The sequence below is a fragment of the Botrytis byssoidea genome, assembly GCF_014898295.1.
Source record: "Botrytis byssoidea strain MUCL 94 chromosome Unknown BBYS_005, whole genome shotgun sequence".
Taxonomy (NCBI): domain Eukaryota; kingdom Fungi; phylum Ascomycota; class Leotiomycetes; order Helotiales; family Sclerotiniaceae; genus Botrytis; species Botrytis byssoidea.
In genome coordinates, this window is record NW_024065846.1 from 903,139 (window position 1) to 917,336 (window position 14,198).

At 42.6% G+C, this 14,198-nt stretch overlaps 3 protein-coding genes across 3 annotated transcripts; 2 read left to right on the forward strand and 1 right to left on the reverse strand.

Annotated features, from left to right (window-relative positions):
• Positions 1-276: 276 nt before the first annotated feature.
• EAE97_003085 (uncharacterized protein) lies at positions 277-2,691 on the reverse strand. Its single transcript, XM_038873597.1, has 2 exons — positions 1,944-2,691; positions 277-1,884 (listed from the first exon to the last, which is right to left on the reverse strand). The coding sequence occupies exons 1-2, from the start codon at positions 2,323-2,325 to the stop codon at positions 548-550; spliced, it is 1,719 nt and encodes a 572-aa protein (XP_038735460.1). The 5' UTR covers positions 2,326-2,691; the 3' UTR covers positions 277-547.
• Positions 2,692-8,645: 5,954 nt separating this feature from the next.
• Positions 8,646-10,030, forward strand: EAE97_003086 (uncharacterized protein; the record flags this gene model as incomplete). Its single annotated transcript, XM_038873598.1, has 5 exons — positions 8,646-8,897; positions 8,955-9,380; positions 9,436-9,565; positions 9,620-9,861; positions 9,938-10,030. The coding sequence occupies 5 exons, from the start codon at positions 8,646-8,648 to the stop codon at positions 10,028-10,030; spliced, it is 1,143 nt and encodes a 380-aa protein (XP_038735461.1).
• A 1,633-nt stretch (positions 10,031-11,663) lies between these two features.
• Positions 11,664-13,974, forward strand: EAE97_003087 (uncharacterized protein). Its single transcript, XM_038873599.1, has 2 exons — positions 11,664-12,743; positions 12,807-13,974. Exons 1-2 carry the CDS (start codon positions 12,517-12,519, stop codon positions 13,324-13,326), a joined length of 747 nt encoding a protein of 248 aa, XP_038735462.1. The 5' UTR covers positions 11,664-12,516; the 3' UTR covers positions 13,327-13,974.
• The last annotated feature ends 224 nt before the right edge of the window (positions 13,975-14,198 follow it).

Below are 14,198 nucleotides of genomic sequence, written 5' to 3' on the forward strand. Positions count from 1 at the left end.
TAGCGGCTTCTCTTCCTTCTTTCATTCCCTTCTCTCTTTTTCCTTTTTTCCTTTCTCGGTTTCTTTGGCTACAGAGGGTCTGTCTGTCTTTGAGATGTACACCGAGTTCTCTATAGTCTGATTATATTTCAGTCTCAATAACCTATGAGCAGATCACAGAAATTCCTAGCGCGATTCAATGAATAAGTAACTGATTGGAGAATCGAGATGCTGCTTTGAATATTAAATGAAATCCCTCCGGTGCATATATATACACATGTACAGTTATGTATTGCAACAGAAAAACCCCCATGCATTCCGCAATATACAAATAATGAGTAAAACAAAAATTCGATAATTAATCAAATATGTATATGTAATCGCACTACAAATAGTTATAAATATGTAAATAAATAAGTGTATATAACAAGATATACTAGAATCGCGATACACAATATCGCAATCTCACACCTACTATATTAGCACGGTGTATATGTAAACTACCCACCAACAAAAGATCCGAAAACTCCAAAACTTCCAACTTCCCACCCAGGCAATCCATCAATCTCTATCTCCCTCTTGCTTCTCTCGCTCTCCTCCTCTCCTCTTCCGCCTCCGCAATCGCCTCATCAATCCTCCTCTCCTCCTCCTCCAACCTCGCTACCTCCTCAGCCGACATCCCTGGTTCGCTGAGGAAAGGCGCCTGTAGCGCCCCTTTATATACTTTCGGCACGTCTAAATTCGTGCGACTTCCGTTTCTATCCCCATTCATACCTACTGCTAAACTATTTGCGCCTGCGCCTATATTATCCGTATACGGTTCCTGATCAAAGATACTCCTATCTCCAATCCGCTCGCGACTATTTTCTCGACTGAGATCTACGATATTCCCCGCACTGCTGTGAACGGGGGATACGGGCCGAGAGATTCCGGAAGCGATGCTTACGGCGCGACTTCCTACCACTTCACTACGCAGCGTGTTGGCAGCTTGGCTGCGGCGTGGACTAATGGGTACAGGTGTGTTTGCTGTAAAGGCACTTCCGGGCGCGGGTAAGTCTTGGTGGAGATCATCGTCGTGATCGAATGTTCCGCCGAGGATTCCGGCACCGCGAGATGTGAGAGGGGTGTTTGTATCGCTGCGATCGGTGAGAGCGAGTTTTTCGGCGATGAAGAGGGAATTGGAGTCGTTGTTGTGTTTGAGAGAGGAGGAAAGGAGTAGATTCTCGGGAGTGCGAGAGGTGTTTTTAGGGGGGTTCTTGCGGCGGCGACGGAGGAGGAGAAGGAGGGCTAGAAGGAGGAGGAAGACAAAGATTATAGCGCCGAGGGCGATGCCAATTTTGGCGCCCAGCGAGAGTCCGCTGGAGTTCGAGGAGCCGGAGCTGGAGCTGGATGAGTCAGAGGTGCCAGTTGCACTAGCCAAACCGTCGGTACCGGTTGGAGTTAATATAGGTGTCGTTACAGTCGAGGCATATGATGTTGAAATGGGTATATTGGGCGCAGTTGTTGACGCTGGGATCACTGTTCCTCCTGAAGGCAAGAAGATTGTCGTGCTTGCTGTGACGGAGAGCGGAGTCATTGGAGCTGCATAGTTTGTTATGGCTGCTACAAACGAGCTTGCGAAAGCCGACAAAGATGATGATTCGGCTGCTGCTAAATCTGCTGTCTCTTCTCTTCTCTGATTAGGAGGCGAGGGGCTGCGTAATATCTGGAAGTATGGGCTGTAAGACTCGCAGAGGAAGCCCACGACAGTATCACTACCATTGCTGAAACACAGAAAGAAAGCTGAGTTCGGCTTTGTAAAGGTAGAGAGGCCTGCACTAGTATTATAGAGATTGACGTCTAAATTCGCCGTCCCTGATTTCTGGCGGTCGATTTGACAAGAGGGGTCAGCCTTTGGACATTCGTCTGCAATTTTGATTAGACCTGCTTTGAGAGAGACGGGTATCCTCTTGCCAATTACTTACATTTGAGAGGTATAACATAATATATGTTGGCCGATTCTGGTGCTTGGAAATTGGTAGTGTAACATAAAGCTAGATGTTTTGCGTCTTGTGGTCCTTGCAATCCAACTTCGAAACGGGGCGTATAGGACTGATTCAAAGACACAGTACGCTTCTCTTCAAAAGAAGGCCACGTGGTAGGATAATACCATGAACCCCCTTCAACTTCATCACCGGCAGCTCGAGAAGTGTTAATTTGCGGCGACAACGACGAGCTCCTCTTGTCCCCATAACTGTCCTTCCCAATTTTCCTCCCATCCGTCTTCCCGTCGTGACCGCCAAACGCCATGCCCAGTAACCCGCACCAGACCACCAAGACCCTCCATCTCTGAATCGATATAATCATTTCCAGCTTTCTCACTTCCTATTATCCCATTCATATATCAACCCAACATTATTGCTCTCTATTCACTTAATAATCTTCCAATATTCTGCGAACACTTGCCGCATTTGTTGTTTTCAAATTCAAATTCAAATTCAAATCAAACAAGTTCAAATAATCGTTTGCTCAAACAAATAGTTAATCAAACATACATACACACACATATGCAAAATTACCAAAAGAAGAGAAGAAGAAGAAGAAGGGGAAAAACTTCTCAAGAAAGCCTATATGACTAGGGAATATACCAACACGTTAATCAACACCCCCTACCCTACCCTTCCATACATACATAATCCATTGCACCAAAATCCTTCACTCTCAATCAATTAATCAATCATCGTTAGGATCTTCAAACATCCACGCTCACATACATAGCATAGAGGCGCAGCGCGGGTGGGTATGGAGAGTGAGATCAAAGTGAGCAGTGAGAATGGGATTTGGCGTGGATAGGTTAGGTTAAGTCAAGTTAGGATAATTTCTACCCTGAAGTAACAGGATGCGCATGCACGTTTGCGGGCTATTTATTAGCGCCCTCACCATTGGTTCGGTTAGCCCGTGAAGGATGGGTAAGCTATGCGCCCGCTCCCTATTTTCCCCCTCGCTCCCGCCAATGATGGGGCTCCATGTGCTGATTGGTATGTGTAGGTGGTACGCAAACTGTTTGTATGTCACTGTAGGTATGAGGGCAATGGAAAGAGTGTGTGAGATTTGGGGGCTGAGAGGGAGAGTGTACGCATGAGCAAATTTGTATTTGGGGTGGGATGGGTAGATCTTTGTTCATCTTGCACTTTTATCTTAGACGCGGACCCGTCTTTTGACCGGGTCTGATATTTGATAGACCAATTTTGTGATGCGCGGAGGTGATGGTGATGGTGATTGTGATTCACAATCGATAAAACTATTGATACGAACCTTATTTGCTACGCGCCTATCCCATTTTCTCTCTGCCTGATCATTTCACGACATAAGACGATGGAAACACGATGGAAGCAAACGATGTGGTATCACTATCCACAATCCATAAGCCTCTTCGTAATTCATTCGGTAAAGGATGTGAAGATCTCACACTGATATTGAATTATTTACTCGTCATACTTACCGCATCCAGGACCCAGGTATCGTTTTAAATTTGTGTCAGCAAACGATTGCGACCTTGAATGATTGACCGCTTGAGATGGGGAGGGGAGGGGGAATGTCGTAAATAGTTTTCAATTAAAATGATTGCAACCCAAGGAAATCCGGTGCTACTCCCGAGAGTTCAAAGTAGCTTGGTAATGGAAATGATGATACTTCGGATAACTAGATTGAAGAAAAGTAGATTGAGAAGTATCTTCCTTCGTTCCTTTCTTTTCCGATCGGGGTTAAGGTACAACCCTAAGGTAGTATACCTAGGTATAGTCATTATAGATGTTTAAATATAATCATTTTATATAATACATATGCCATCCTACAATATCAAATTCGAACATTTTAAGATCAAGTTGTATTCCATTATATAATCATACATCTCTCTAGGTAAAGTCCATTTTCACATCTACAAATTCATAAACTCTATCCCAATTGATCATAAACAATTATGCAGCCTTTGAATTGAACTAGAGTAACGGATCCAAATAACTCTATCCTAACATCAACGACAAATACAATCAATCAAAAAGATACACAATTATTTATAACGAATTAGAATCGATTGAATTGATCTACAATTATGAAAGCAGCCTATTTGAAGAAATATATGATATCTATTGAATTACAATACAGTTTCGTTTGCCTTTGCGAAATCACAATCTAAGTTTATTAGCAAATAGGGCAAATGAATTTGAACAAGTGATTGATACAAATGAGATTTCTATGACAATAGAATATAATCATGTGTTACCTTGGGGATTAGATTCTCAGACAGCACAGTCTCTGAATTCTTGACCCCGAGGCTTCATTTAAACATCTTGTCTTTCATTCCGGCTCCACCGTTTGGGCCAACTCGAGTGTGAAATGGTATTAATTTTAACTACCTATACGAGGAATAACCGTGGGATCCATATCCATGAGTCTATCTTCATGATATTGGTCATCTTTACAAAGCTTGAACAGATTCGATGCCGTGAATTGTAATCACCCGCGTGTTTCTGAGTTCGGCTTTAGCTGTTTTTATTTTGTCTTCGCGGGTGATGTTGCGTACACTACCAGCAAAAATTGGTTGTCAATAAAGATGATCGAAATTCCAGATCTTGCAAGTAAAATGTAGATAGATCGAGGTTGCAAATCTACTGGCCCGCTCAGGATGCGTGTTTGTAGGTCATGGTGTGCACTTCCAATAGCGGATTGGTTGCCAGTGAAGTTTGTCGAAAGCAGTCTTACGTCATAGTAGGGACTGTAAACTTGACGTCGTTTCATAAACGGGGATTCATTGTCACCACTCAAGATACCTGTATAAAGAAGATTGAAGTTTGTCAAAAGGATTACATTCCATTGCCAATATCGAAACTGCGATCTCTCACAAAAAACCGCCACGCATTATTGCCATGCAACATTTGACATTATCATCAAGATATCCAGTATTGGATGTCGGTGATACGTAGTCTAGACAATTATCTTAGGAAAACACAACCAACAACCTTGGCCGACAGAGCAATGTAGAAGTTATAACTAGGCACCCATGGTTTAGAGTTGAGTGTAGATATCTTGCTGAGTGGTATCAATCGGTGTATTCACGAAAGAATCAATCAGATCCGCGAGAACTGAACTTAAGTATCAAATAGGAAATTTACTCACGTGTTATTCCATTGTATGACCGCGTGTTATCGTAGTCGAGGAGATTCAAACAACCCGAAACTTTGAACATTATTGTAGGAAGAAAACTCAGACAGAGCTAACGACGGCGAAATCTTGCGATAATGAAGAACTTTCTGGAATCAAATCTGAAGCTGAGGACTTTCCATACTTTTTGAGGTTATGAGAACAAGGGGACGACAGTAAGAGAAGCGTGCAATGAAAAGTTGGATTATGATTGACATGGAGATTTCAAGAGTAGATAGACCTTTTTTTGAGTGAGCTACCTAGACGGCTTGGATCTGATGTAGGTCTAAGCAGATGACCACTTCATCTTGAGAAGACAAGAGAGTATAGATTGAAGTGAAAGTGATCGACCATGATCAATTCGGTCCTTTTCCACTAGATGTTCGTATTCAAGATCAAATAACTAAAGAGTCTTATTACAAAGCAACGAAGTTTGAAATTTTCTAACTATCCTTCAATTTATCAACTTGGATTGGGTAAGAAATGAGATGGCTCTCATACTACCATGATGTATTTCAATTTGCGCATTACCAATAATCTTATCACATCTTGAACTTATCATTTCCTTGAGTGAGTACTAAAGCAATATTACTCCGAAGCTTCGAAGTCCCGGGACGGCTCTAGAATATAATATAGATGGATATTCGTGAACGAAGTTACATCCAAGGTGGAAGGAGTGGCATGGAGATAGTTCGCGCTTATTTCTTGACCACCGTGCTCTAGTATCGTAGAGATTTTTTATGACGCGATGCTCTTGATCAATCGCACAGGCTAGTGATCGTCCACTAAAAGAGATCAACATCGCGCTGCAAGATTTGAACTTTGTACTCTTCTAATAATCATCATACAGTCTGTACGAGAAAATGGTACTGTGCGGATATGATACCATTATTGCAAGATGTATCGAAAGTGTGCCTGGAGTTATGCGTCCATTCCTGGCGGTGATGCTATATTCGTAGGTAGTAGATAGGAGCAAGAGTAATGAACTGGTATAGAGAACCTCGTGGAAACTTTCATAGACAATGCTATTTTGAGCAAAAATCGAGGAAGACATTTGAGATTGTACGATTCTCTCACTTGAGATGTTTGCAAAATCATGAACCATGATTGAGACGAAAGATTGGTAGCGTGGGGGTACACAATATATACAGATAGGTATAACGCCCATACTGCGATATCAAAATGCAGATCACAATAGTGAAACCATTCTATAGATATCGCCTCAGATTACTCGGAATGCGGTAGCTGTGAGAGAACTCCAGTCAAAGAAGGACCTGATAACAATCTCCCACTGAAACAGTAGGAGGCACTTCTAATTTCAAAGCTCCTGGGTTCTTGAGAGGAAGGGATTGATAGTGAACACGCTGATTTGCCTTAGACGTATTAGTCTATTGAGCTTCCCAGTATAGAATTCGTTCAATCTAGGCTCGAATCTTGTGCATTTTGAGCATCTGATACTGAATCAATGTGGAGGGTGTATCGAGCGGGTCAACTTTAATCAGTAATCATGATTTTGTGTTCGACGTCTTGCTGGGCTTGATATCTGCAAGAGTGTCAAGATTCAAAACTCTATCTATGTTTATGATAGTGATATTTGAATATTGGGATCGGAAATCCGGCGCGGAATTGTAAACGGGAGCCTACTTCCGTCTTCGTTAGATAAAAATCAGGTCTTTTTGCGAGTGACAGCATTGTGAATGCTATCATACGTGATTGGAATGGCATTTAAAATGCGACAAGGAGATTTCGGCGACCCCTCATCGGAGATTTGATATTAGCCATGTGCATAAACATGATTCAAGTGCCTCGTAGGAGCGCCGCTGATGAAAAGTGCTTATTCTCTGTAGTACGATGCGTGCAGTGATAACATGGGGTACGTTAGCAGGTTAATTTATTGCTCGGCTCCGATGCATACCTAGTCTAATCACATTTCTGATGTTGTTCATTGACCTTCCGATCATTTCGCGATAGTCATCTTTTGAACTTCGTCTGAATTTTTCCTAATGATTCCACGAGATCTCAAAATCCATATTCTGTCATTAACCAAAATAATCAATACAAAGTACAAATCTTCGAAGCAGGAAAGCTAAGTACCAGGTACTTACAAATGTACGCAGTACCGACCGGCAAACCCCCATGTTAACAAATAGCGCAGCGTGACGTGGAGAAAGATTGAAGGTTGAAAAACTAAAAATGCTCTGAAACTTGGGATAAACGGCTGTTCGCTTATTCTCCGAAGATGCTACAAACAATCATGTCAATCACTAACACCAGATCCGCTGAAGCCTACGCGTATGGTAACAGCAATGTCAAGCCCTTTAAATTGTTATCTTTACTTTCATTCGCGGCTTTTTATGTGTTGCCGTCTAATTTCTTATTTTTCTAATCTTGAAACGAACCCATGGTAGTCCCGTGGCTCTCTGTTCAGAATTCAATCCGCATTGTTGGTTGGAGGAATCTGTTGGATAATTCGAGGGCAGCTATCCAGATGTTTTCACTCCACCAATCGGTATCTTGATTTGTTTTTGTGATCTACATTCTATCATCTTTTTTGGAATGCTATTGGGTTCTGCGTTGATTCTGTTCAGATTCTAGTACCTGCTGGTGTTAGAATATGCATATGGATTTTTATCGCTTTTCCTCCTCACCGAGCTTACGAGTGGACAAAAAGACAGCAAACTAAGACCCAAAAATAGCACTACCACCACTGTATACAATACGCATCATCGCATTTTCTTCAATTGCATCTCGTCAATCTGTACAGGTTCCAAAATAGCATTTGGAATAATCTTGGCTGGAAAGGTCTAAAGAAATTGGCATTGTGGGGAATTAAGGTTCATGGATATTTTAGCCAAGAAATGAGGGGATACTTCTTACGCGTCCCACCGAGTTCGGTAACAATGAAATCCGGGGAAATTTCAACTACCGGCCTCGAATGGATCAATCAATGATATTCTCGCTGAGCATGGTACAGGAAAGAGTGTCCAAGATGTATATTGTTAAAGTCTCCAGGAGGGCTCACGAGATTAGTTCCGGAATAATTTCTTCCTTCTGCTAAATTCATTTCTCCTAAGCCTTTTCGCACTTTCGGACCCAACCCTTTCTTCAGTGGACCTTGATGATCTGGTCAGCTGTGGATAACGCTCTCGATAGATCTTTCCTAGTTGTTCAAAGATTAGTCTAATTGACAACGACAAAACTAGCAATTTTACCTTGAGCCAAACTACCATCTACAGTGAATGCAAGTGAGTATGTTTAAATCTTCCGTTCCCATGCATCAAACTGGGATTAAAAGTCAATATCACATTTCCGATTCTTCCAGCAATAAGAATGATGACTGGGGCTCAGGGGGTCTCAAGGTCAAGCTTTTTTCAAGCTGGTTTTCACAAGGTGCCAAGTAAGTGTATAAGAACGCCAAGTAGTCGCTTCCAAAGCCAAGAAGCCACACTGCTCATCAATACACTCTCATCTCTTGGCTCATCTTGAAAATGGTTAAGCTTTCTGTCTGTCTCCTCCTGGGAGGGGTTTCCGCTTTAGCTTCGGCTCTCCCTGCTGCAGCACCAGCTCCAACGGCAGCTCCAGATCTTCATAAGCGAGCGACTACCTGCACCTTCTCCGGCTCGGGAGGAGCTTCATCGGCAAGCAAGTCTAAAGCTTCTTGTTCAACCATCATTTTATCTGCACTTGCAGTCCCATCCGGTACGACCTTGGATCTGACAGGCCTTACTGAAGAAACTACAGTAAGCTTTTACTCAAAGAGCCCGAAGTTTGCACTATACTGACTGTCCGATCAATAGATCATCTTTGAAGGTATCACCACCTTCGGCTATGAAGAATGGTCCGGTCCTTTGGTCTCTGTTTCGGGAACTGATATCACCGTTACTCAGACCACTGGTGCTTACCTCGATGGCGGCGGAGCTGCTTACTGGGATGGAGAAGGTTCCAACGGAGGAAAAACAAAGCCAAAATTCTTCTACGCACACAACTTGATCTCCTCGAAGATCGAGAACCTTTATATTTACAACCCACCCGTCCAAGTGATGAGTGTTAACGGCGCAAGCGATTTGACAATTTCCGGAGTTACCATTAATGCAGAAGATGGTGATACTGATGATCTTGGCGCTAACACTGATGGTTTTGACATTGGATCCAGCACAAGCGTCACCATTACGGGGGCTAATGTATACAATCAAGATGATTGTGTTGCTATCAATTCCGGAACTGTGAGTCAATATCTTGTTGATTTTTCTGAGCAAGGACTAATAATTCTTTCCCCAGGGTATTACTTTCTCAGGAGGTGTTTGTTCCAGTGGCCACGGTCTTTCCGTTGGATCTGTCGGCGGTAGAGATGATAATATTGTTGAGACTGTCTTGTTCGAAAGCTCGGAGATCAAGGATTCGCAAAATGGTATGTCATCCACGATTGCGAGATTAATGCCTACTTTTCTTTAACACTCTCCAGGTATCCGTATCAAGACCATCTCTGGTGACTCAGGAACTGTCTCTGGCATCACTTACTCTGGCATTACCCTTTCCGGTATCACCGACTACGGTATCACAGTCAATCAAGCTTATGATGGAACCTCCGGTGATCCAACCAATGGCGTTACCATTTCCAAATTTATTCTCGAAAATATTACTGGAACCGTTGAATCTACCGCCACCAACATTCTTATTGAGTGTGGAAGCGGCTCTTGCACCGATGTAAGTTATCTCCCTCCAAATAGATATACACGTGATGTGATAAATCCAAGATCGGATTCTGACTTTGAATACCTAGTGGACATGGACCGCTGTTGCCATATCAGGAGGCAAGATTTCATCCGACTGTCTCAACGTCCCAACAAGCGGCGGTGTCTCTTGTTCCTTGTAGACACTTTCAAGTAAGACTCGTGCACGTAATCTGAACATGACAACGTCACTCATTTATGGAAATGATGATCTGTGATCACGTGTATCGAGGAGGAGGTTGATCAAACTTATTCTTTCCATTCTCACAGTCTCTTCGCATCTGTATATATTACCCTCCATTAGTAAATATTTTCGGAGCTCTCCGATCCATTTCAATATTGAATACCTAGTTGTTCCATCTTGGCATGTGTTTGTATTCGGCTCTTTGTACGAGAAAAAGTAGGCCGGAATTGACCACAGGCAAAGCCCTTCAACAATCCGATTGTTCCATTCCAATTCAGAGAATCAAATATTCAAATAATCTTTATATTGGAAGATTAATTAAGGTTTTATTATCGGTTGGTTAATCATAGAATTTATTAGGGTGATAATTTTGGCCTCTTTTTTCTCCCAAGTATAGTTCGGGTCCTGCTTCACGTGATAAAGATAAGCGGTTGCGTTTTGGTATCACATGTGTGTGTTACATTCTTCATTTGATCGATAGATGACCGAAACGAGATATGTGTCTCAGTGCCATGAGGCGTGTGAGTATCAGTTGAAAGCATCATTATGCAATTTAAGGATTATGCTCGTATTATGTTTGTGAAGTTCTATACCGGAATCTGATTTCCATTCGATGGATTGGATTGGATTGGATTGGATCTTTCGATCATGGGGCCAAGTAAGTCGAACCAAGTCCTTCCCGCCTCTACGAATATACTTGTTGAATTTCCAGACTGTGACTTGAGTGGGATCAAAGATGGATTCAGAATCTCGGTTTGGTAGGGCTGTGAAAGCTGGGAAAGATGGTTTATCCTGGAGGGGAATCAATCATCATGATGTAATAGTCTCTTTGATTCATCAATGATGCGAACAGGGAAATATACAAGACATACAAGACATACAAGACATATCTAATAATACACCATTACATACAACCATCACTGCTACCTTGTTCCTCAACCATCTGGGCACGTTGTGCGTTCACTCCTCTCGAACTCTACCAATTAGCACACGAGTATCGAAAGCATGGAGGGTGTTAACCTATTAAGCGCCGAGGTGTATCTAGAAGATTATGCAGGCACATGAATCCGGACCCTCATGATTATGCAAAGCGATAAGAGTTCCAGAAGTTGGTGATGTTGTATTGCATGAGTTTATGGAGATAAGAGATTGAACTCGAGCTCCCCCGCGCGCATAGCTTTTGACCAACTCAGCCAACAAGGTGTCATCCGGTTTCATCCCCTATTCTCGATAACACGCAATCAAATGAGAGAAGAGGAGAGCAGAGAAGAGAGGAGACGAAGAGAGGAGAGGAGGGGAGAAGGCTTAGTACTGTGTGTATTTTACTAAGACCGAGTACATTTCCCCATTATTACTCCAGGTCCGGTGATGGCCGAGGGCAATCTAGGTCATACGCCATACATACACTCATTCTACCTAGGGTTCATTGGGTCAATGAGAAGGAAGAGATGGGATTGTGGACTGTGGATTGTGCCTTGTTTGAGTTGTTTGTTTGCTTGTTTGTTATTGAACGTGGCTGGAGGCTGGAGTAATGCTGGCGGGTACATGATGTTCAGGCAAGTGAAAGAGGTGGAAGCCATTGATAAGCAATGAAACATGTCCCATATATCTATCTTCCTTCTCTTCCTCTCTCTCTCTCCCTCCTTCTCCTTCATTCATCATACCAAGAACTATCAAATATCAATAGCTATACTAGAAACATATTTACATTTTCAATTACAGTACCATCATTCAGATTGCCATTCACGACTTCTACCTAATCCATAATCAAGCCTTCGTATCTTACATATTCCTTCTTTATCTTTCTTATCCGGATATCAACATCGGATATCAGCCTCGCCTCACCTCACCCTCATCTGACTCACTCACCGAGCACATTCTCCTTTCATTCAACTGAACCTTTGTATTTTGATTCAAAGGACTAATAATCCAAGTTACAACTTCACATACATACATACATACAGCCTTCCTGCTATTCACCACTTAATTGTGTTTTGATTCGCAGTTTCTGATCTTGGAACGTGTGACTCTATTTCCCCGTGCCGCAACTACTCGTTACAGTCATCCGGTCAAAGTCTGAATCATCTTATTCACGAACCTTCTACTTTACTCTTTAATAAACCTTTATTTCTCTTTTAATAAATTTGCCTCTACGAACATCCTACGAATCTTCTACAAGGTGTTAAATTCTTTGAAATCAAAGACTAGAAACGATACAATACAATACCCTACCCTACAATACGATAAGTACGTGACCGGAACAGAAAGGAAGACACCCCTATATCTATTTTAAGGAATAAGTCAACACAAAGAAAGCTTGACCGCCACGTTTTTCTCTATCTTGGCCTCGTCTCTTATTGCAAGAAACTTCTCTCAATAAACATTCCAATCTTGCAACTTTGCGCCATACAAATCCATCAACCAAGAACAAGAAAGACGTACAACATGTCTGCCATTGCATCTAACACTCCAAGCTCTCCTATTCAACACCGAGACATTCGCTCTGAGGCCCAAGCCTTCAAACGTGATAAGGATCACTCCCAGAAATGGGTTATGGGGGTTCGCCCACTAGCTGGCGCGAACAAGACTTTCATAGATTTGACTGATGGTCCTAGCGATGCATCTGCTAAGGGAAAGGAGAAGGTTAGACCTCAAAAGTTATGGAGTCAAGTGTACGTTTGCTATCCTACCCATACAAAATATGAGAACCCCAAACTAATCCCACGTTCCTTCAGTGGTAGCTCCGACCGACATTACCGGAACAGTTCCAATGCTCCTTCAAAACCATCCGGGTCCCCATCTTACAATCATGGTCTTACTTCTTCTTCCCGTATCGCCCGCAAGATCGATGCCCATGTCGAGGCTGCAGATAAGACTTCCCATCCTCTCTCTAGATCTCTGCTCGATCTTCTTCCTACACATTACAATAACACATCTCCATCTGTCTCTACGGCAATCATGAATACTGGTGACGAAGGTGTTCTTTACTCTTTTGATAGAACAGGCACACCAAGTAACAGAGTGGACTTGGGTGGGCTGGTAGACCTTGCGGAGCAAAGATGGGTCAATGAACAAACCGAGAAGATTGTTAGGGGTGAATATGAGGTTTTGGATGCAGAAGGAGAGACAGTTCTTCAAAGACAAAGAGGCAGAAAGAGTCCCAGATCCAAGGCTCTTTCTCGTACTCGGGGAGACTCGAAGGCTAAATCTCATAAATCAGAACCACTTGAGGATGATGGATTTGAACTTATCTAATCTCGAATCCCGGCATGAGTCTGGAAGATCATGATCTCTAGTTGATCGTTATGGTTACCCCAGCATTGTATTCTCGTACAGCACATCCTGCATTGAGCCACAGGCATTCGGAGTTATTTGTTATCTTTTCCTTCTTTACATCTGGCATTTGGCGCGCACACAAGCATAGGATACCGGCAGGCAGCTTACTCTGGAGTTTTTGGTACACAGAGAAGGATAGCTAGCCTTTTATTTTTAGTTTCAGTTTCTGCACAGGCATTGATAGATTGGCCTGAGGTCTGATTTTTGTCTCTTATCCGGGTGCATTATGGTTATTGAGGTTTGCGCGGGGCATAGCATGGATAGCTTACCGGTCTAGGGATTGGGAGGATAGCTTGGTGCTTAGATAACCCTTTTATCAGGCTTTTTAATGAGTTTTGGGTTTGATGGTGTGTACAGCAGGAATGAGTGGGATGGTCGATACACTGGGTAGTTGATCTCAATAGTGTTGATAAGGATGAGGTGTTATACACGCGGAAATCGCAATAATGATTCATACCTATTACCCACCAGACTTCACTTTAGACTTCTTGCGCTATGTTTGTGACTTTCCCACTCTATGATTTACTATGCTTTTTCGCCCAGTGGTGATGATGGCTCACATCGAGCTAACTTGGGACAAATATGGTGACTTCGTCTGGTTTGACCGTCTGAAAATTGCCGAGTGTAGGGAAGGGAACAATGTTTGCGATCAATAAACCTGAGGTTTTGAAGTATATATTTTTAATCCATATTCTTCAGCGGGATGATGGCATAGTTATGGGGACGATGAACGGCGAGAGATAGTCTGAGTGTAGTTCAAAATCATGGATGACTGTCACGTGAAGGGCATT

Bases quoted from the DNA above. Each gene is read 5' to 3' on its own strand.
- EAE97_003085 (XM_038873597.1), bottom strand. From the start codon at position 2,325: ATGATTATATCGATTCAGAGATGGAGGGTCTTGGTGGTCTGGTGCGGG. The intron at 1,885-1,943 runs GTAAGTAATTGG...TCAAAATTGCAG, and splicing joins TTATGTTATACCTCTCAAAT to ACGAATGTCCAAAGGCTGAC.
- EAE97_003087 (XM_038873599.1), top strand. From the start codon at position 12,517: ATGTCTGCCATTGCATCTAACACTCCAAGCTCTCCTATTCAACACCGA. The intron at 12,744-12,806 runs GTACGTTTGCTA...ACGTTCCTTCAG, and splicing joins CAAAAGTTATGGAGTCAAGT to TGGTAGCTCCGACCGACATT.